Source organism: Hyperoodon ampullatus, assembly GCF_949752795.1.
Source record: "Hyperoodon ampullatus genome assembly, chromosome: 8".
NCBI lineage: Eukaryota > Metazoa > Chordata > Mammalia > Artiodactyla > Ziphiidae > Hyperoodon > Hyperoodon ampullatus.
This window is the reverse complement of record NC_136921.1, coordinates 23,020,567-23,045,353: the sequence shown is the minus strand read 5'-3', so window position 1 is coordinate 23,045,353 and position 24,787 is coordinate 23,020,567. Positions and strand designations below refer to the sequence as shown.

At 38.1% G+C, this 24,787-nt stretch overlaps 1 protein-coding gene across 2 annotated transcripts in view; it reads right to left on the bottom strand.

Annotated features, from left to right (window-relative positions):
• Positions 1 to 24,787, bottom strand: part of ABCA12 (ATP binding cassette subfamily A member 12) — a 180,935-nt gene that overhangs the window by 108,255 nt on the left and 47,893 nt on the right. For both annotated transcript variants that reach the window (XM_079710645.1, XM_079710646.1), the window contains exons 3-5: positions 13,489 to 13,642; positions 3,669 to 3,760; positions 1,566 to 1,672 (exon numbers count right to left, since the gene is read on the bottom strand). In XM_079710645.1, the coding sequence (XP_079566771.1) occupies positions 1,566 to 1,672; positions 3,669 to 3,760; positions 13,489 to 13,642 (353 nt within the window). The remainder of the gene's footprint in view (positions 1 to 1,565; positions 1,673 to 3,668; positions 3,761 to 13,488; positions 13,643 to 24,787) is intronic.

The following is a 24,787-nucleotide window of genomic DNA, read 5'->3' as shown; positions in this document are numbered from 1 at the left end:
AGATTGCTGACAGAGGCATCAATATGTGATCCTAATTTTTACATCCCTCTTCTGCTCCAACTACTTTGAAATATGTATCTATACATAGAAAATTCATTTTTGACTTATCTCCATCGGATACATGACTCTGTGCTGCCTCACAAAATTTTGAAATTTTATTCCATATGAGAAAGAGAACCTGGGAGTTTCAATACAATAAAGTGGTATTTTTGAGAATAGCACTGCTATTCTAGCTATTAAAGAATTTTTAACTTATACAATGCAAGGCTGTTTGCTTCTGGGAACCAATATAGAAGAAATAGAATGGAATAAAATAACTTTCCCTAGTTTGCACCCTAGCATGATTTGTGGAGGCTTTATACCAGAAATACGTGGGCACATGGTGGGGCTTCCTCAGCTACACAGGGTGCTTTAGGTACCTCAACTATTATATAAACTAGACTTTCAAAATCTAGACTGGACTGACCCTGGAAGTCTTATATTTCAACCAGCACTGGCAGAATTGCCTTGATAGGTATGGTGCCTTTTCCTGACATACATTTTTGTGTTGTTCTTTGGCTTATTGACATAAACAAGTTTATCAAGATGCCTCAGTTACACAGAATGTTAATTCAAGGGGAACTAATAGATACAATTAAGCAGCAGTGGTTATGGTCACAGGAATATAAAGACCAGAGTTATGTCCCTATGTTTCAGATGGAAGAAAGGTCTACTACATAAGACATGGATATATTATTAAAAATTCTTATGTGTGTGTGTGATAGATAGTTAGAGAAAGAGAGAGAGAGTAGTAGTCTCTCCATGGCAAAATATTAAAAATGATCTCCTCTTAATTTCTGAAGAGCACATAAAGCAGGACTCAAATGCCCATCGGCCAGCCAAATAACTTATGAATCTGGTTGGATAAAAGACAATAAGGAAAAGTGAGGATTGTAGCTGACAGAAGAGTACCTCTTCTGCCTAAAGGCATTCAAATTCAATTTCTCAAAATCCTCGTATATGTGCACATATACACATATAGCTCATAGGTTGCCAGTTTACACCTCCGATAGAAATGATGTTTATCATCTTGCAATCTGGAATCTTAAAGTGGAAGACTGGTAAACAGACGGAAATCCATAGGTAAGTGCTTTAAATCCCGCTAAGGAAAGGGATTTTATTACTTTGGGGAGATATTTTTTATAGCTCTAATTTTTCCAAAAGCATTATTAGTATAGATGAGGCAGCATGTCTGATGGGTGTTAAAGCTTCATCTGCTTTCACACAGCATTTTTTCTTTCCTGCTTCAGGAAATTAAAAGATCACATGTAATGCCACCCTATTTTTTACTAAATGAAAATCTTAAGTTCAATTAAGGGACTTAACAGGGAAGTAAATAAATATCCAAGAACTTAAGGAATTTAGAATGCCTCAAAATTAAGCTTTTTATGAAAGAGCTCCCAAGAAAAGAATCTCCCGGAGATATTACTCCAAATGGGACTATGCTTCCTATTTGGAAGATTCCTCTATTAATCTAAGAGGCATTTGTTTACCTGCTTTTTATTATGAGTCCATACAAAACTGAGTGAAATTACCTTTTCCAAACTAAGGATCCAGGCAAGCACTTGACTACCATTGAAAGTATCTGTTCCATTACTTTCCAAATCACAACTTGGACTAGGAAATACTGTGGCTGTTGTAAAAGAAAGAAGAGATTAGCATACTACACACACACACACACACACACACACACAGGCAGGTTCACATAAGAATCCATAAATATCACTTATGCTCTCATATACTCCACAGCAAGAATACGCTCAAATATGCATCTTCCATGAAAGTTTCATATTGGCAAAATGGCAAAGTCCATCAGTTTTTCCTTTCACATAAAACTGTGATGGTTTTGGTCTGCTTTTGGGTTTTTTCCAATCATTTTTGGATGTCATTGGCTTTCATTCCAGTTTATATCATTAAACTTTATCACCAATATTATTGCCTAATAAACTGAATCATTTCTGTTCAGGCCTAGAGGATTTGAGGTGCCTCCACTAGCTCCACAGATCCATCATACTCAACATCTGTTCAAAGGATCTGCCAATGCACATCTGGTGATAATGTGTTTTTTTTTTAATTATTCAATTGGGAGGCTAAAATCTGCTTAGGATCATAAATTCTCTCCTCCCCAAAGTGGTTTTTGAATGGTGTTTCAGATCAAATAAATGGGAGGAAGCAATTAGTCCAGACTACAGTATATGCTAATTAAGTAATTCCCAAAGTGGCCTCATCCAGTACTATTTATAATGTGGCAGAGTGTTCCTGGTTAGGAGCATTAGCTGGAAGAGTATGTTCAGATCTATAGCATGGATGTTCATTAAGCCAGTGTGTTTACTTTCATAAATTGTGTACAGAAATACTTTATTATCCTCACAACCAAGAATCTTAATATTCAAAGATACAGTGACCTAACATCATTGGGGCCTAGGCTTTGTTAAAATGCTCACTGGGCTTAAGAATTTACCAACTGATTCCTCTAGACTAAAGCAATACATTTGTGAGGTGACTGGCCAGGCTAAGAAATATAATCTGTGGCTACTGAGCAAAGCAAAGCTTACTGGACCACAACAGTATGATCTTATTTCTACTGTGCTTTAACCTACTCAGCCAAACACCCAGAGATCATTCACAACAGCATGTTAACTCCTCAAAACCATTCACTGCCATATTCCTACTACAATAACAAAGGACTTTTTTTCATTTGGTCCACCAACTTGTATTGGAATGTTAATATCATAGAATCTTAAATATCGCATGGCATTTTTAAAGGTACTCCTTTTTTTCCCCAGATCACCAATCATATTCTGACATACAGGAATCTTTGTTTTGTTCACTAATGTATCTTCAGTACCTAAGAGAGTGCCTACATGATAGCAGGCACCCAATAATTATTTGCTAATGAATATAAAACAGTCCTGCTGTTTTGAGAGTTTACTCTCAATTTGTGGCTTCTAACGAGTGTCTCTCAAGACCATCTGCAGCAAAAGCACCTGGACATAAGGTTCAGGAAGCTCAGCCTGTGGGTATTCTGCACATTACTGTCTCAGGGCCACTGGCCTAGCTGTGAATGAAAGAAGTACACAAGCACGATGAATGACTCTGATGCTGAGTGGTAGAGTGGGAGGAAGAAGACTACAGCTAAAAGAGTCCCATCTTGGCAGTTGCTCTAGTACCAGGTCAGCTGGATGACTGGGACAGGGAGGGTGCTTAACCTTGTTGGGCCTCATATTCCTCATCTGTAAAATATAAAGTTTGGACAAATCTCTGAGATTCTATCCAACATTTTTTATTGATGGGCATTCTAACCATCCCAGTGTTATCTAATTGCAGGCCACTGAAGAGTCCCTAGTCAATTCTGGGAAAGTGTGTAATTCTCAACATTACACTAGTGCCATTTAGGGTTTTGTTCCTAGAGAGTATTTCAGTAAGAACTTAATTTCCAATTATTCCCAAGACCTTTGCATAACTGTACCACCACACTCAGGCAACCATAAGGAATATTTAGATCTCTTAGGGATATTCTAGGCATTCCATCTTTGTTTGAAAAGTTGAAAGTATAACTTTTAAAGATTAGACCTTTACTGGTTGTTCCAAAAGGCCTGTTCCAAACTGGGCAGAAGAGGATAGCTTACCCAGTGATGCGTGCCTTTTTCCTGGAACTTCAGTGCTCTGGAGTGATAAATTGCTGTCTTCCTCCAGGTTGGATGACTTTCTCAGAATTTCACTAGAGAAGAAAAAGCAAGAACTCTATAACTTCACTCACATTAATTTCAGTTAGTTACAGCAATGCATTATGTGGTAGATTCCAGGGCTCTCCTAAGGCTTTCAAATTTTTAATCTACTTTCTAGGATTTTAATGACAAAACTCACCTAACCATATACCAATGAATATATAAGGGCTCCTACAAGGTAAATTTTTACTCAGAGAAAATGGCCTAGATAAGGTTTAAAATACTTAATTTTTACTTCACTCTTATAGAAAGAAAAAAGGACTTTAGAGCTAAATACTGAAAATATTTATGATATATATTTTTTCTTTTAAAAAGATGGCGGATCCCAAATAGATGGTAGTCAAAGGGTGCTTCAGAGACTGAAATCAATGTCTGCTTATTTGTCAACCACGAAAGAAAAAGAAGTTTTCTATGTTAACTTATAGATGGCATTTTTAAGACTGTCAAAGATGAATACTTGCAAGACTGATTCAAAGAAGAAGAAGAACACACATTTATTGAATATCTAGCCTGTGCTAAGCACTGTGGTTGGTGTCATTACAGGTGGCACCAGGTGTTAAAGAAATAATAATGTACTCAGGGTTTTAATTGTACTGAATGTATCAAGGCTGTAATGATAGCATGTGGTGCCAGCAATCCCTGCACAACATGATCACACCAGCTTTTGGAAGAAAATATTATTGGACCACTCCACAATTCAGTAACCCTCTTTTTAAAAAATCACTTCCTGTTTAGTTTATTATTATTAAAATGGAAATAATCATATTTTCTTGAAAACTTGATATACCTAAAGTAAGCGTCTAAAATAAATATATCTATTTCAAGAGTGAAATAAGTCCAGATGTCTGGAATGAATAATCTGAATTTTGTCTGATTGTTTATAAAAAGCTTACTTACGGTACATAAGAATGGATATAAAAAGATAACAGTGGAAAAGCAAGAAGTTCTGCTTGCTACTGTGGTTCGATTTGACTTCCCTTTTAAGAAACAAGATCTGAGTCCTGGTTCCAGGATACTTTATGATTTATAAATTGGGGAAAAAATCTGTTTTTCTTCCCAGCGTGTCCTTTTAATAAAAATGATAAGAAGGGGTGATATTTGTTTTCATTCCCTAGTGTTCTTCCAATATTCTCTATCAAATGTACTGGTTGCTCCAAAAGTTCTGCATTCTTAATGTATATTTGAATTATTCATGACCATGACTGTATTCCCCTAAATCTTCTTACATTCCTTATGCTGACTATTTGGATGGGAAAACTGTTCAGATAAAAATAAGAAATGACCTGAACCTTTTCCCTGCTCTCAAATAGAAGTTTTAGAAAGTTTGAGAAAGTCAGGTTCACTTTTCTTTTTCTCGACATTTTTTTAGTTCAGCTTGAAATACTGTAAGAAACACTACTGAATATCAACACATTTTGAAAATAAAGGGAAAAACTGCCTTCATAAAATTTTTAAGGAATAGGGACAGCAACAAAAACCAAAGGGAGAGTGACAAACATCAAAAAGAAGAAAGAAGGAGCAAGAGAAAACAGAGACTGAAAAATAAATGGGAGTGGGGAAGAAACAAAAAAGAGGCGATGGGAAATTAAGAAAGTGTGAGCTTGGAGAAGCAAAAGCTGCATCAACTCTACAGGGGACACCTTGCCCATTTTCCCACGTTCAGATAAGAGCCCTAAAACTATTCCTTCAAATATTCTTTCAATGCCAAAGACAAGTTCATCCCCTTCCCAGCAAGCTGCTGGCTCAACAGGTTTGAACTTGCTCAACAGAAAATGGCTCTTCTAGACAAGGAACTCTGGAGGCCTCTTTTCTAACTGGACCCGCCCTTGACCAGGAAGTGCCCACAATTACACGGTCACCTACGAGTCCCACGTTACAGGAGTGGGGAGGTGGTTCATCTCCATTTAGGTGGTCCTGGTACGGCCTTTTGTCAGGGAGAGAGCATGGGATCTCACACGTACTTTGCTGGTCATCTCCCTGCAAATTTTCCCCAGTTTTGCTTTGCATTTACAATGTGTAGTGTGATGGCGTGTGTCCTCTGCCACTGCTCAACGTAACTATTGTCTGTCAACTCTTAAAATGGAAACCACAAAATAAACGTGCAACAGCAAGCATTGTGGGTAAAAAGATGAATTAAGGCTCTAAGCTGAAATACAGCTTACCTCCCCCAAGCAAAGGTAATTAGTTCTTTTTGACTCCCTATTAAATTACTAAAGGAGGACAGGAAGGTATCCAGTCTTACTGAGTTAAGTGTAATCTCTGAGCTTTCTAATTAGCTTGACCATACTTACAGACAGAGAACTCTATGCTTCTTAGAGTGATGAATGAGAACCAGTATCTTTTCCATCATTTTACACAATTTAAGCATTTTGTACATACTTACTTTATATAAATTTTAAGTGTATTATGTTTGTCTGTGTACCTATTCCTACCACTTTTCCATTTTAGGCTGTGACATCTTTGGAAGCAGGCACCATGATGATGCTCTTTTTATTCAAAACACCTAGCACAGGACTGAACCATAAGACAGGATGGCTGATTAAATAAAAAGAGACAGTGTTGCTGGGATGTAGAAGAAAGACCTTTGGAGTTGTTAGATATCTTTTGGATCCCAGCTCTGCCTCGTCCTAAAAAAATTTCAGCCTCATCTGAAAATTAGGAATGATACACCTATCTTGCAAGGCTGTTGTGAGTACTATGTGAGATGTCCTTAACAAGTGCCTCTCTGGGCCCTGTCATCATAGGCACTCACCAATATTAACTGTCAAAGTGCCCACAAAGAAGATGGTACAAAGACACAGCTTTCACCATCAGTGTGGAGCTGAAGGCCCATACTTATGTATCTGTACTCCCCACATAATCTTACAATAGTAGAACCTTCAAGATCTCTGGACACCAAATGGATGCACCCTTATCATTCATAATCTGGAACCAGTGAGCACTGGCTGGTGAGGTGGGAAGAGGGAAAGTACCTTACCCAGAATTTTGTAACCCTTTCTTCATTTTATTATTTAATTTCTTTATCAGTTTACTCATAAGAGGAATTTTCCATTTTAAGTAATGATCAATTTTCTCCTCAGACTGTAAAATGCTTGAGAAAAGTCTATTTACAGTGCACTGTGTTGGCAGATGGTAGGATGTTTAGCACATGGCAAGCACTGAATAATAGATAATAAAGAATATCGCTTGGAAGAACTGACAGCTAAGGAACCATCTTTTTTTTTTTTTTTTTTTAAATAGCCTGCCCTGTCTCCACTGTTGCACACCTGGTTCTGCAAAGGTCCTTGGAAGAGGAAACACCAGAGATGGCACCACAGACACAAACATATAATCAATTTTATACTGTATCCACCATATTCATCCATAAACTCACTAACGTTTATTAAATTCCCACGATATGTAATATAATGGGCAAGTCAAATAAAAAAACAGGGATTATAATACGTTAATGGTAATAGCTAAGTAAGGACATGCCTAGGGAATGATGACAACACATGACTGGGGGTGCTCAATTAGAGTGGTCATTTGTGTTTCTTATAGAGCGAGATCCTAGAATCATAACCTAATTCATGCCTCTTGCTACCTTAAAATCTTTTTCTTCATACTTTCACTAGAGTAGTGGTTTTCAACTGGGGGCAATTTTGTGCTCCCTCCCCTGCTCCCAGGGGATATTTGACAATATCTGGAGAAATATGTAGTTGTCACAACTGGACGGGAGTGTTGCTACTGGTATCTAGTGGGTAGAGGCCAGGGATGCTACTAAACAGTCTACAGTGCACAGCACAACAAAGAATTATCTGATCCCAAGTAGCAATAATGCTGAGATTGAGAAACCCTGCACTAGGCTGTGACAGAGAAGTGGATTTATTCAATGATGACTCCTCCCTAATCCCACTCTCTAGGACCAACTCAGGAGATTAAAAAATCCTATTCGGGAACTCTAAATAGCTCTAAGAAAGTCTCAGACAATCTCTCTCATACTAGATATCTCTGAGAGGTATATTAAGGCATTATACAAAACTTGGATGCCCCTGAATCCAGCATGTAGGCTCACGTGAGTCCAGAGAATTCAACCTTCTGGGTGAGGCAAGAAAGCCTGAGTCAAATCTCCAAGTGGCCCATGGCATCACTTTACTGCCTTTTACTGGACCCAGCCACATGTACAGTACCACGGAGATGGCTAAGGGCCTGCCTCTAAGATGTTGAAGAGATAGAGTCTGCTTCTATGGTATTTATAGTGCTCCACTTTGAACAGGAATTTAATAAGGGAAACATCTTGGATTCAAAATGTTCAATTTAAGATACCAGGAGGGAAACTAGGCTCAGGGTAGTTTTACTTCTTCTCAGACATGTCTACCAACAGTTACATTGGGGAAATGTCACATTTATAGATATCATTGCAATGGGAGGATTTATGCACTTATATTGAATGTCTCTTTATTTCCTGTGAGTGGGAAAGACTACCTGTGTGGGCAGCATCCATGTGTGCTATGGTAATTCTGTCTTTGAAAGGAATTGCTTCCAGGAAAGACACATATGGCAAATCCTAAAAAGAAAATTCTGACATTCTTTTTTTGTCTTTAAGGATTAGTTAAACTTTTTATATTTTTTCCCTTCTTCCCCAGAATTACAATTATACGGGTATGTAGTGACACCTGGAAAGAAGGCATGAAATCTGCTGCAGGCCCAGTTCTGGTTCCAGCTTCAGATGACATTCATTACCAACTTTTAAGTACAAATAAGAATGTTGTAATGGCATTGAGGCCTCCTCAGTGACTTGATACGGTTGTCTTTCCTTGACTCCCCCAAGGAGAAGTCATTTTAATTTTTTTCATTATTTTCTTCAATTTCATTCTGATGTTCATTCCTTCAGGGTCATCTATGCTTCAGATACAACCCCTGCCTGCCCATGTTCAACATACATCTCTCTTCTAGGTAGCTCACTTACCAATCAACAATCTATACCATTAAGGTGTTAAGATTCAGAAATGCCTTCATATGTTGCTCTGTCCTAGGATTTTTTATATTCTTTGGAGGGACTTTGGAGATATAATGTATATCTGAGCTAATACATTTCTAAAGGCACCATGATGGGCAGATGAGGAAATGCCTTGGGGGTAGATGTGTATCAGAAGCACGTAGAATATAGAGGAGGAGGTAACATCACAGTAGCTTTCAGATGACCCTGTACATATTATGTTCTACCTAGCCCTGACACAGGCAGATTAATATGGCTACACGACAAGGGAATTTGTCATTTTGCCATCACAGTCAGCAGCAAAGCTACCTGCCCATTCCTCTAAACTGACTCTACAAGGGCCGCCATTGATTTCTTTCCTTTATTAAGTTCTGAGATTCTTTTTTTATGGCCTATCTCAAATACACCTTCCTCTAGTCTGGTAACCACCACCCTATCTGTCCTTAATGATCTTACTCACACAGGTCTCTGGAGAACTCTTCTGACGTCTCCCCACCCAAACCTCTCTCCATTCCAATAATATATCCAACAGTCAGATGCATATTCCTCAGGCAGAAACAATGTCTCAGGGTGTCTGTGTAACTGTTCAGCATTTGTTGTCTGACGTTCTGGGCACAGTAAGAACTAAACAAATATTCATCATATTGACCATGTCATAGATTAATTTCCCTGTTTAGTAGTCTCTATCTCTCTCTCCCACTAGATTTTAAGTTTGTATAGGGATATGCCTTAGTCATCTATGTATCCATAGTGACTTGCATTGTCTCCAGCATGTGGTACACATTCAATACATTCTAACTCAATGAATTAACAATTTTGCCTGTGTGGCAGTTAAGACTTCCTTCCACTTTGTTTTTGATAAATGAAATTTTAACCTGTATTTTTATATGAATACTCACTAAAATGATTACTAGATGGTTAACAATTACTCTGAAATTAATACAGTGTGAGACTTATACATCTCACCTCATCTTTATAGTCAAACGAGGACATATAACTGTTTTACTTCCACTTCCCTTATATTCCCAATAATACCTTCAGGTCAGTTTCTAAACGCATCCATATTTTTCAGTATTAAACAAAAGTCTTGGCACTTTAAAAATTTCCCTGAACAGAATCTGATTAGCTATGTTTCAAGTTCTGTAGGAGCCATTCAATAGGAGCAGAGGTATGAATTTGGAAAACACAGGCCATGGATGAGTGTCAACATGACAGAGATAGGGAGTAAATCCATAGAGGCAATACCCCACAGGAGCTGCAGGAATGTTGAATTGCTTCTCCAAATAATGACCCTGTGAGCTCTGCAAGATGATCTTTGCCATTTGCCAGCTGTGTGAGCAATGGCACAGCCAGGGGTTCCCACTGTTCTGATGTATTCTTAGAGGCAGGGCAGGGAGGAAGGACCACAAGGGTAAGTCCCATGATGTTGGATCATCCCTTGTGCATTAAGGGCCAAAAAATCATAAATGTAATCATTTTTTCTTTCAGACAGCTAGTTACAGTTGATGCTGAGTATAGTATTGATTTTTTTTTAAAGCACCTCATCCTGAAGCTAATGCTTAAGAGAAATATGAATTTAATAACAGAAGGTTGGTGCCAATGCAAAAACTCATGAAAAAACTTGGCGACTGGCCAGCAAGTAGTGACTAAGTGTGATCATGTCTTTCAAAATAAACATGGTGGGCCTCTTTTGATGAAGCCAAAGATTTTTTTTCCCCTGACTGTTTTGTTCCTTAATGAGGCTATGCTGGTGAATCTTTCTTCATCAAAGGGAAGTAATTTAGTGCAATGGCTTACTTAGTATGGAACGGCTTACCTAGTAACCATGCCCCAGTTTCATTGCATGGCTATATAAAGCATAAAAGTTAATAGCATGGTGGGAAATATCATTAATGCAATTTTATTATTGTACATAATTTTCCAAATTAAGTTCCAATTACTTAGTAGTTTAGAGAAAATACTGAATATACAGCAATATAGAGCTTGAGCTCAATAAAATACCTGGAGATTGGAATAAAACTGAAAAAAAAGAGACATGATCAGCTATCTGGAGAATAACCAACAGAGGGTAAAATAAAACTGGGCTTTAATCCTAGTTCCAAAACCAACTCAATGGCTCATCTCAGGAGACTCCATGAATTTGGTTCTCTATTATATTACATAGAAAAATACTTCTTTGGGTGGAGATTTATTTATGGACTTCTTAGATTTTGTTAACTATTTCCCTCATTGTTACTTAGTTCTTCATGGAAAAAAAAAAGATACAAAGATGAGAGCCCCAGCTGGAGCTGTAATCCAATTTGTAAATAATGGACATTAATTTTCCCCATATCTTCTCTATCACTTGGCTCACGAAATGTCCATCTCAAGTACAACTTTTCCATGAAGATTTACCTGATTATGTCAGCTGAAAGCTCTCTTTCTACTTTAAGTATGGAGGTGTCTTGCTTCAGCATCCTTCTGGCACTCTTCATTGCACTATCTCCTACTATCGTCGACTTAATATTTACCTTACCCTGCTAGAACACAGGCATAAATCTTGCCTAATTCATCACTCACATAGGGACACAGACACCATCTATGAAGTGGCTGAATGAATAAAATATTAATTCACTTTATCTCTACACTGATTACACAAGGGGGCATAGGCTCTAGTCAGCTTTGGGTCTCCTTGCAGAGATACACAACTCAGCTAGTTGCTAGCTGAGGTAATGCTTGTATATGCCTAGAATATATTAGTCTCATAGAAAATATGTCATGTCATTTCCCTGCTTAAAAATTTCCAGTGGCTTCTCATTATACTAAAAACAAAAGACAAATCCTTTCCATTTCCTTACCTGTTTGATTCTTCAGGCTCTTTCTCTCATGGTTTTTATTATTTCACCATATCCCCTACCACTTTCATCATCCCTCACGATGTTCTAGTCATATTAGCCAACTTTCTGTTCCTCTAAATGATCAGGTTTGTCCCCACTTCAGGATCACTGACTATTTCTCTGCCTGGAACTTTATCTTCTAGATGTTCACATGCTGGTGCTGGTTTTTCCCTGTCCTTGTTGGTCTCTACCCAAATGTCACCTTCTAGCAGAGGCCCTTCTTTTGCTACCCTATTAAATTCCCACCTTGCAGTTTCTACCTCTTAACCTGCTCTATTTTCTTGCTAGTACATTTATTATTATCAGTAATTATGCTATTTATTTATTTTATTGCTTTTTTGCTTACTTTTCCATTAGAATGCAAGTAACAAAATGGTAGAGAATTTGTTTGGTTCACAAAACCAATGTGAATTAGCAACCCAATAATTAGGTGTCTCAAGCCATTTCCCAGAACAATTCTTGACATGTTGATATTTTATGCTAAGCAGCTTGTAATTAGTTACTGTCTTAAAGTATCTCCCATATTATCTGATGATCAAAATCACGATGATAATATTAAAGGAGAAATGGTGCTACATGTCAAGGAATTTAAATTAAAAGTTTGGAACCAAATATCTCTGATTATAGATAAATATAATCTTTTCTTGAGAGACACTTAAAAAAAGCTCTACCAGGATAATCTCATGGTCAATTCAGATTACAATGTTTTTCTCAGTTCTACAGACAGTTGGGCTCTTGGGTGTCTCTTTAGGTTTAAAATCTCAGGATGGAAAACTGAGGTTGTAAATGGTCTAGATTCCCTATCTTTATTCTTCAGTTTCTTCTCACACCATACACATTAACTTCATTTAAAGATTGCTATTGAATTAAGAATACTTTCAACTTTATTACTTTGATTTCTAGACCCTTAATTTCCTTATTTGCATTTCCTGGTTTCTGTTATATCTAGAAGTTCCACATAGAGCTAGATAAATACGTTATTCTTCCAGGAGATAATATCCCTGACATTGCCCTATATCTTATGCTTGTGATCGAGTCTTGGGGCAATGTCACTGACAGTTTGAGGAAGGATAGAGAATCTCTGACGGAAGTTAAGAAGGACTGCCTTGCCTACCCAGGTTTTTTTTTTTTTTTTTTTTTGATTTTTATTGGAGTATAGTTGATTTACAATGTTGTGTTAGTTTCAGGTGTACAGCAAAGTGAATCAGTTATACATACACGTATATCCACCCTTTTTTTTTTCTTTTAAGATTGTTTTCCCCTATAGGCCATCACAGAGTATTGAGTAGGGTTCCCTGTGATATACAGTAGATCCTTAATAGTTATCTATTTTATGTGTATAGCAGTGTGTATATGTGAGTCTCAATTTCCCAATTAATCCCCACTCCCATCCTCCGGTAACCGTAAGTAGTTTTTTTTTTTTTTTTTTTTTTTTTGTGGTATGTGGGCCTCTCACTGTTGTGGCCTCTCCCGTTGCGGAGCACAGGCTCTGGACGCACAGGCCCAGCGGCCATGGCTCACGGGCCCAGCCGCTCCGCGGCATGTGGGATCTTCCCAGACCGGGGCACGAACCCGTTTCCCCTGCATCAGCAGGCGGACTCTCAACCACTGCGCCACCAGGGAAGCCCCCGTAAGTAGTTTTAAAAGGCAAAATTTGAGTAATTCATCAAAGTAGATTATGCTTAATCCTACATAAAAATGGTAATTCCAGTTTGTACCCACCTCGTTCATTCATATTTAGATCATCACATTCGTAGATATAGAAAATAAAGTTGTATACCTAACCTAGGATGGCTTCCTGGATATCTCATAAGGAAACAAGATCTGATCTCTCAAAGCAACTGAACACACTTGGAAGTGTCCCTACCTGTCTTTAAATTGTGCATCGTCAATTCCATTCCTACGAAGCAGATCTTGTGGCCCATAGGGTGTGTCTTTGCATTTAGAGTCTGTGTCACAGAGTAGGGTTTGCAGCAGCGGGAAGAAGCCAGTACTAGGAAGGTTTCGAGGTGCAAGGTAACCTAAAAGTTAAAAACAAACAAACAAACAATAATTAGATCACTATGATGTTTGCCTGGGAAGGGAAAGGAGTGCAGTAACTGTTTTGTGAAATTATCTTCTGGATTATGACTGTTTGGGTCCCCCATGTATCAAAAGACTTTAAAATGCTTTTTGCCCCACAAATTTCTCGTCCTAGGATTTATTCTAAGGAAATAGCGGCAAGAATGTTTGCCAGAGTGTTTTAAAAATAAATCACAGTGTACCCATATAATAAAACACAAGGCAGCCAATAAAAATGTTGTCAAATAATATGGAAAATATTTGTAATATATTGCTTATTAAAAAAAGTAGATCAGAAAACAGTATGACCAGAATAGTCATAATTATAAAAAATATATATAAATATATGTAGTATATTAAAAAATCTGGAGTGGGACTTCCCTGGCAGTCCAGTGGTTAAGACTCCACACTTCCACTGCAGGGGTCTTGGGTTCGATACCTTGTTAGGGAACTAAGATCTCACATGCCGCATGGCATGGTCAAGTAAACAATAAATAAATTTAAAAAATAAAAATTAAAAATCTGGAGGAATTTTTTTTCTTGGTGGTTATTTCAAATGACTTTGTTTACTTTCATTTGACTGTATATTAACTATTTTCTCCCACAATGCACATGTCTTCTTTTGTAATCAAAGTCATTATAAATGCAACCAATCTTCCAAATACAGGAAATATTTTTGGTGTCCTCAAAATTTAACATAATAGCTAAATTAACTATCCTGTACACACAACATTTTCTTCCTATTTAAAAACCAATAATAATGGTGTGAATTAATATGCAGATTTTCCCCAATATTAAAGCCACAAGTATTGTAACAGTTAATGGTTTTGTAACCTTTACTTTAACATTTGCTTTGAAAATATGATGACGGGGCTTTCCTGGTGGTGTAGTGGTTGAGAATCTGCCTGCTAGTGCAGGGGACACGGGTTCGAGCCCTGGTCTGGGAGGATCCCACATGCCGCAGAGCAACTGGGCCCGTGAGCCACAACTACTGAGCCTGCGCGTCTGAAGCCTGTGCTCCGCCACAAGAGGGCCGCATTAGTGAGAGGCCCGCGCACTGCGATGAAGAGTGGCCCCCGCTTGCGACAACTAGAGAAAGCCCTCGCACAAGAAAACGAAGACGCAACACAGCAAAAATAAATAAATTAATTAATAAACTCCTACCCCCAACATCAAAAAAAAAACAAGAAAGAAAGAAAGAAAGAAAGATCAGGCAGTAGGCACTACCCTCAGATTCCCTCATTCTAAAAAAAAAAAAAAAATATATATATATATATATATATATATATATATATATATGATGATGGCACACACATGAGTCAAGATAAAAGGCAAGCTGTGAATTACAAATCTTTTCACAATTAGGTTTGATACTAAAACACTAGCTTCCTCACTTTGGGGAATACAGAGACAATGAACTTTCAAAAAAGGCAGGTTTAACTCCCGGGAGCCTGTGCAGCCTGCAACTGCCAGGGTCCTGTGATCCAGGGACAACTTCCCCCGGAGAACACACGCGGGCCTCAGGCTGTTGCAAAGTCACGCCGGCCTCTGCCACCGCAGGCTCGCCCTGCAGTCCGTGCCCCTCCCTTCCCGTGGCCTGAGTGAGCCAGAGCCCCTGAATCAGCTGCTCCTTTAACCCCGTCCTGTCTGAGTGAAGAACAGACGCCCTCAGGTGACCTACACGCAGAGGTGGGGCCTAATCCAAAGCTGAACCCCAGGAGCTGTGCGAACAAAGAAAAGAAAGGGAAATCTCTCCCAGCAGCCTCAGGAGCAGCGGATTAAATCTCCACAATCAACGTGATGTACCCTGCATCTGTGGAATACCTGAATAGACAATGAATCAGCCCAAATTGAGGAGATGGACTTTGACAGCAACGATATATATATATTTCTCTATTTTTCTCTTTTTGTGAGTGTGTATGTGTATGTTTCTGGGTGTGATTTTGTCTGTATAGCTTTGCTTTTACCATTTGTCCTAGGGTAATGTCTGTCTGTTTTTTGTTTTTCTGTGTTTTTTAGTACAGTTTTTAGCGCTTGTTATCATTGGTGGATTTGTTTTTTGATTTGGGTGCTCTCTTCTTTCTTTCCTTCTTCCTTTTTTTCTCCCTTTTATTATGAGCTGTGTGGATGAAAGGCTCTTGGCACTCCAGCCAGGAGTCAGTGCTGTGCCTCTGAGATGGGAGAGCCAAGTTCAGGACACTGGTCCACAAGAGACCTCCCAGATCCATGTAATATCAAACGGTGAAAATCTCCAAGAGATCTCCATCTCAAAGCCAAGAACCAGCTCCACTCAATGACCAGCAAGCTACCGTGCAGGACACCCTTTGCCAAACAACTAGCAAGACAGGAGCACAAAACCACCCATTAGCAGACAGGCTGCCTAAAATCATAATAAGGCCACAGACACCCCAAAACACACAACCAGACATGGACCTGTCCATCAGAAAGACAAGATACAGCCTCATCCACCAGAACACAGGCACTACTCCCCTCTACCAGGAAGCCTACACAACCCACTGAACCAAACTTAGCCACTGGGGAAAGACAACAAAAACAACAGGAACTACGAACCTGCAGCCTGCAAAAAGGAGACTCCAAACACAGTAACTTAAGCAAAATGAGAAGACAGAGAAACACACAGCAGATGAAGGAGTAAGATAAAAACCCACCAGACCTCACAAATGAAGAGGAAATAGGCAGTATATCTGAAAAAGAATTCAGAACAATGATAGTAAAGTTGATCCAAAATCTTGGAAATAGAATGGACAAAACACAAGAAATGTTTAACAAGGACCTAGAAGAACTAAAGAGAAACCAAACAGTGATGAACAACAAAATAAATGCAATTACAAATTCTCTAGAAGGGATCAATAGCAGAATAACTGAGGCAGAAGAACAGACAAGTGACCTGGAAGATAAAATAGTGGAAATAACTAATGCAGAGCAGAATAAAGAAAAAAGAATGAAAAGAATTGAGGACAGTCTCAGAGACCTCTGGGACAACATTAAACACACCAACATTCGAATTATAGGGGTCCCAGAAGAAGAAGAGAAAAAGAAAGGGAAGGAGAAAATATTTGAAGAGATTATAATTGAAAATTTCCCTAATATGGGAAAGGAAATGGTTAAGTTCAGGAAGCACAGAGAGTCCCATACAGGATAAACCCAAGGAGAAACACACCAAGAGACATATTAATCAAACTATCAAAAATTAAATACAAAGAAAAAATATTAAAAGCAGCAAGGGAAAAGCAACAAATAACATACAAGGGAATCCCCATAAGGCTAACAGCTTATCTTTCAGCAGAAACTCAGCAAGCCAGAAGGGAGTGGCAGGACACCTTTAAAGTGATGAAGGGGAAAAACCTACAACCAAGATTACTCTACCCAGCAAGGATCTCATTCAGATTTGACAGAGAAATTAAAACCTTTACAGACAAGCAAAAGCTAAGACAATTCAGCACCACCAAACCACCTTTACAACAAATGCTAAAGGAATTTCTCTAGGCAGGAAACACAAGAGGAGGAAAAGACCTACAATAACAAACCCCAAACAATTAAGAAAAGGGTAATAGGAACATACATATCAATAATTACCTTAAATGTAAATGGATTAAATGCTCCAACCAAAAGACATAGACTGGCTGAATGGATACAAAAACAAGACCCATATATATGCTGTCTACAACAGACCCACTTCAGACCTAGGGACACATACAGACTGAAAGTGAGGGGATGGAAAAAGATATTCCATGCAAATGGAAATCAAAAGAAAGCTGCAGTAGCAATTCTCATATCAGACAAAATAGACTTTAAAATAAAGACTATTGGGGCTTCCCTGGTGGCGCAGTGGTTGAGAGTCCGCCTGCCGATGCAGGGGACACGGGTTCATGCCCCGGTCTGGGAAGATCCCATGTGCCGCGCAGCGGCTGGGCCCGTGAGCCACGGCCGTTGAGCCTGCGCGTCCGGAGCCTGTGCTCCGCAACGGGAGAGGCCACAACAGTGAGAGGCCCACATACCGCAAAAACAAAAAAAAACAAAAAAAAACAAAAAAAAACAAAAAAAAAAAAAAATAAAATAAAATAAAGACTATTACAAGAGACAAAGAAGGACAGTACATAATGATCACGGGATCAATCCAAGAAGAAGATATAACAATTGTAAATATTTACGCACCCAACATAGGAGCACCTCAATACATAAGGCAAATGCTAACAGTCATAAAATGGGGAAATCGACAGTAACACAATCATAGTAGGGGACTTTTACACCCCACTTTCACCAAGGGACAGATCATCCAAAATGAAAATAAATAAGGAAGCACAAGCTTCAAATGATATATTAAACAAGATGGAATTAATTGATATTTATAGGACATTCCAGCCAAAAACAACAGAATACACTTTCTTCTCAAGTGCTCATGGAACATTCTCCAGGATAGATCATATCTTGAGTCACAAATCAAGCCTTGGTAAATTTAAGAAAATTGAAATCATATCAAGTATCTTTTCTGAAAACAACGCTATGAGACTAGATATCAATTACAGGAAAAAGTCTATAAAAAATACAAACACTAAACAATACACTACTTAATAACCAAGAGATCACTGAAGAAATCAAACAGGAAATCAAAAAATACCTAGAAATAAATGACAATGAAAACACGACGATCCAAAACCTATGGGATGCAGCAAAAGCAGTTCTAAGAGGGAAGTTTATAGCAATACAATCCTACCTTAAGAAATAAGAAACATCTCAAATAAACAACCTAACCTTACACCTAAAGCAATTAGAGAAAGAAGAACAAAAAACCCCCAAAGTTAACAGAAGGAAAGAAATCATAAAGATCAGATCAGAAATAAATGAAAAAGAAATGAAGGAAACAATAGCAAAGATCAATAAAATTAAAAGCTGGTTCTTTGAGAAGATAAACAAAATTTATAAACCAACAGCAAGATTCATCAAGAAAAAAAGGGAGAAGACTCAAATCAATAGAATTAGAAATGAAAAAGGGGAAGAAACAACTGACACTGCAGAAATACAAAGGATCATGAGGGATTACTACAAGCAACTATATGCCAATAAAATGGACAACGTGGAAAAAATGGACAAATTCTTAGAAAAGCACAACCTTCCAACACTGAACCAGGATGAAATAGAAAATATGAATAGACCAATCACAAGCACTGAAATTGAAACTGTGATTAAAAATCTTCCAACAAACAAAAGCCCAGGACCAGATGGCTTCACAGGCGAATCCTATCAAACATTAAGAGAAGAGCTAACACCTATCCTTCTCAAACTCTTCCAAAATATAGCAGAGGGAGGAACACTCCCAAACTCATTCTGCGAGGCCACCATCACCCTGATACCAAAACTAGACAAAGATGTCACAAAAAAAGAAAACTACAGGTCAATATCACTGATGAACATCGATACAAAAGTCCTCAACAAAATACCAGCAAACAGAATCCAACAGCACATTACAAGGATCATACAACATGATCAAGTGGGGTTTATCCCAGGAATGCAAGCATTCTTCAATATATGCAAATCAATCAATGTGATACACCATATTAACAAATTGAAGGAGAAAAACCATATGATCATCTCAATAGATGCAGAGAAAGCTTTTGACAAAATTCAACACCCATTTATGATAAAAACCCTCAAGGGAACTTACCTAAACAGGATAAATGCCATATATGACAAACCCACAGCCAACATTGTCCTCAGTGGTAAAAAAATGAAAGCATTTCCACTAAGATCCGGAACAAGACAAGGTTGCCCACTCTCACGACTATTATTCAACATAGTTTTGGAAGTTTTAGCCACAGCAATCGGAGATGAAACAGAAATAAAAGGAATCCAAATTGGAAAAGAAGGAGTAAAGCTGTCACTGTTTGCAGATGACATGATACTATACATAGAGAATCCTAAAGATGCTAGCAGAAAACTACTAGAGCTAATCAATAAATCTGGTAAAGAAGCAGGATATAAAGTTAATGCACAGAAATCTCTTGCATTCCTATATCCTAATGATGAAAAATCTGAAAGTGAAATTAAGAAAACACTTCCATTTACAACTACAACAAAAAGAATAAAATATCTAGGAATGAACCTACCTAAGGAGACCAAAGAGCTGTATGAAGAAAACTATAAGACACTGATGAAAGAAATTAAAGATGATACAAACAGATGGAGAGATATACCATGTTCGTGCACTGGAAGAATCAACATTGTGAAAATGACTATACTAAACAAAGCAATCTACAGATTCAATGCAATCCCTATCAAACTACCACTGGCATTTTTCACAGAATGAGAACAAAAGAATTCACAATTTGTATGGAAGCACAAAAGACCCCGAATTGCCAAAGCAGTCTTGAGAAAGAAAAACGGAGCTGGAGGAATCAGGCTCCCTGACTTCAGACTATACTACAAAGCTACAGTCATCAAGACAGTATGGTACTGGCACAAAAAAAGAAATATAGATCAATGGAACAGGATAGAAAGCCCAGAGACAAATCCACACACATATGGTCACCTTATCTTTGATAAAGGAGGCATGAATATACAGTGGAGAAAAGACAGTCTCTTCAATAAGTGGTGCTGGGAAAACTGGACAGCTACATGTAAAAGAATGAAATTAGAACACTCCCTAACACCATACACAAAAATAAACACAAAATGGATTCGAGACCTAAATGTAAGACCAGACACTATTAAACTCTTAGGGGAAAATATAGGCAGAACACTCCATGACATAAATCACAGCAAGATCCTTTTTGACCCACCTCCTAGAGAAATGGAAATAAAAACAAAAATAAAGAAATGGGACCTAATGAAACTTCAAAGCTTTTGCACAGCAAAGGAAACCATAAACAAGACCAAAAGACAACCCTCAGAATGGGCAAAAATATTTGCAAATGAAGCAACTGACAAAGGATTAACCTCCAAAATTTACAAGTAGCTCACGCAGCTCAGTATCAAAAAACAAACAACCCAACCCCAAAATGGGCAGAAGTCCTAAACAGACATTTCTCCAAAGAAGATACACAGATTGTCAACACACACATGAAAGAATGCTTATCATCATTAATCATTAGAGAAATGCAAATCAAAACTACAATGAGATATCATCTCACACTGGTCAGAATGGCCATCATCAAAAAATCTCCAAACAATAAATGCTGGAGAGGGTGTGGAGAAAAGGGAACCCTCTTCCACTGTTGGTGGGAATGTAATTGATACAGCCACTATGGAGAACAGTATGGAGGTTCCTTAAAAAACTAAAAATAGAACTACCATACGACCCAGCAATCCCACTACTGGGCATATACCCTGAGAAAACCATAATTCAAAAAGAGTCATGTACCACAATGTTCACTGCAGCTCTATTCACAATAGCCACGACATGGAAGCAACCGAAGTGTCCATCAACAGATGAATGGATAAAGAAGATGTGGCACATATACACAATGGAATATTACTCAGCCATACAAAGAAACGAAACTCAGTTATTTGTAGTGAGGTGGATGGACCTAGCGTCTGTCATATAGAGTGAAGTATGTCAGAAAGAGAAAAACGAATACCGTACGCTAACACATATATATGGAATCTAAAAAACAAACAAAAAAAATGGTCATGAAGAACCTAGGGGCAAGACGGGAATAAATATGCAGACCTACTAGAGAATGGACTTGAGGATATGGGGAGGGGGAAGGGTAAGCTGGGACAAAGTGAGACAGTGGCATGGACATATATACACTACCAAATGTAAAATAGATAGCTAGTGGGAAGCAGCTGCATAGCACTGGGAGATCAGCTCGGTGCTTTGTGACCACCTAGAGGGGTGGGATAGGGAGGGTGGAATGGAGGGAGACGCCAGAGGTAAGAGATATGGGGATATATGTATATGTATAACTGATTCACTTTGTTATAAAGCAGAAACTAACACACCATTGTAAAGCAATTATACTCCAGTAAAGATGTTAAAAACATAAAATAAAATAATAAATAAATAAATAAATAAAAATAAAAAATAAAATAAAATTAAAAAGGCAGGTTTAGATAAAATGAGGGTAATTCCAAACCAAAGACTGCAGAGCAAAACCTTAACTTCCTCATGAATCTGTTAAAATGACTGTCGGTACAGATATGCTTTTATTATAAAAAGAAAGAAGAAAAAAATAGTAAGAGCAACATGGCTAAGTATGCACTATCAGTAGAAAGAATAATAAATAGAAATTCAATCTAAGTAATTGAAATGCAGATCTACATAAAAAAGTAAAATTGAAAATAAAAAGGGGTAATAGGAAAGTTGGCCAGAAAAAAAGTAAAGAGAAAAAAAAATTAAAATGGAGAGAAAGATTGGAAGATGCTATACTGTTGACTTTGAAGATTGAGGAAAGAGCCAAAAGCCAAGGAAAGTGGGCAACCTCTAGAAGCCAGAAAACAGATCCTCTTAGAGCCTCCGGAAGAAATGCAGCCCTGACAACACCTTAATTTTTAACTCACTAAGACTAAATTTTGGGCTTCTGAACTCCAGAACCATAAATTAATAAGTTGGTGTTGTTTTTAAGTCACAAAGTTGGTGGTAATCTGTTACAGCAGCTGTAGGAAAAACTAACATATATGATAATACCAGTATGAATTAAAGTTTCAAAAATTCAAAAGAAATTGGAAAGACCTTAAATCCATCAGACTATTCACTACTACCTTCTAAGAAACTTCTTTTTCTGACACCAGAAAGACCCGTGTCTCTCCTAATATTAAACAAGTGAAAATTGCAGTGAACCTTCAATGTTTTCACTGTGGCGCAATTCCTTGAATAAGCACAGAGCAGCAAATTACCTGTTAGCATTTCACATCACCCCTCTATAACAAAATTCTGCCACAGTGAACTGCATACAGTAAGACCTTTATAGTTCTGCAGTGGAATTTCACCATTAATGGTAAGTCACCCTTTTACACAGATTCCACCTGGAGCCACTAACTCAGGGTGTGGGTCTGCAAGTGGGCTTCTTCCTAGTCCATCTCAAACACATGCAGGGGGTCGTTTGAATGGAAGGCAGATAGAAACAGATGACCCCTTTGCTCTATACCACTCATCAAGCTGATGGCGTGACTAAGCCAGTGTTGAAAACAATGGCAGCTCAGGAGAAGCTATATCGCAACAGGAAGAAAGGAAAAGAAGGGAGAAGATGTCACGGGAAGAAGGTCTAGGAAGAGGTGGCACATTACATCCAGTTTTACTTACTCTGGCACTAATTACAATTTGAAAATTATTAAAGAAAAATTTGAAAGAATTTAAACCCACAACATTCTTTGCTATGGTTAACCACAGATACGCTTATTTTACAGGAAAATTCATCAAGGAATTTCTTTAGAAATAAGATCCCATGGTGTTTAAAAAGTATAGACAGTCCACATTTTGCAGTTTTTTTTTGATAACTGATATTTAATTTGTTACAATGGGTTCATGAAAAAGAGGAACTGGTTGCGGTATGCACAAGTTTAAGTTAACACAGCATCATGCAGAATCTGAACTGTCTGCATTATTTATTTTACCATCACTTTTTAACCAGGAACCATACACTCATTAAAACAAGAGAGCAACAACAATAGCACTGACTTATCAAGCATCTACTGTATTCCATGTATGTCATTCATCCTTCTTTGATATCCACAGTATACTTTCTCATGTCCATCAAGTTGTCACAAAATCTGGAAATCCTCTAGAACTAGCAAGTCAGAATGAAATAGATTTAAACTGTATTGTAGCTTTCTTGTGAAAAAAAATGAAATTTTCAATCTTCTGCCCATCTTAGTTATGTGTACAAGAAGTAACTACTCAGAGCAATGGTGGAATCCAACCATCCATCACATGTTTTGAAGAGCTGCTACTTCTAAACTGAACTCATTCTACTCTGAAGGTGTCTCTGACACCTTCAGGCTCCAAAATTATGTTTGTCTTTATATTCCTCAATGCTAGGATGCTGGAAAAAGAGTCACATTTCTCTATCCTTCATAGAACTGTGCAGCGAGCATGGGGCATGCAAAGTTAAAGCTAATCATTGGTGGCCCATGTTCATAGCCAGAGCACAGATTTAAGGATACATGTAGAGGAAGATGATAAATGTGCAAACTATGGCACCACTTGTAGGTGAAAAACCAGATCTCAGGGTCTTGGGATGGAGTGTGAGGCAGAATAAAGTCCTTGGTAAAACAAGTCCCCAAAATCTCTCACTCAGGACAACATTCATACCCATCTCCAGGAGGAAAGTGACTGAAGAACTTGCAATTTCGCAGGGAAATTGTAGCCCGAAGACTCCAGCAGTCTGGGAGTGAGGTGGGGTGGGTAGTTAGCAAAATTTCAAGCCACTTATGCCAGGCATCGGCAGTGAGGTGGGACGAGCAGCCACCCATGGGTGGGAAGTGGGTAGTCCCATAAGATGGATGCAGTCAACATTATTGACACAGTCCAGTAACACTGACAAGAGTCCAACGGTATTCCGGGGAGTGGATTCAAACCAAACTACAAAACATTTTTAGTAGTAAACTGCCAGTTACCTAAGCTTTTAACTAAATCAAATTTAGTTTTCATCGTTTTAAGAATGAAACTGGCATTATAAAAAGATCCAGTTTAAGAATTTTCAATAAGATACTTTGTAAAGAATTATGATATCAACCTATACCTCTGTGTTTACCTAGAAGGAGGATCAAGTTTGATTTTCCTTTCCCTTTCTGCACGAAAGTCCTTATTCAGTACAACATTAGGGTGACATGACATAAAAATTACAGCAGTAGCTCTCAAAGTGCAGTGCCTGGCTCAACAGCATCAGCGTCACCTGGAAACTTATTAGAAATGAAAATGTGAGATCTACTTCGTAAGAAACTTTGGGGATGGGTTTCAGTAATCTTTATTTTAACAAGTCCTCTAGGTAATTCTGATGCACACTAAAGTTTCAGAACAACAGGATTAGACTGCAAACTTTTCCATAAGAGTTAGATAGTAAATATTTTATGGTGTGGGTCATACTGTCTCCAGCACAATTACCCAACCCTGCCATTGTAGCATGAAAGCAACCATAGACAATGTG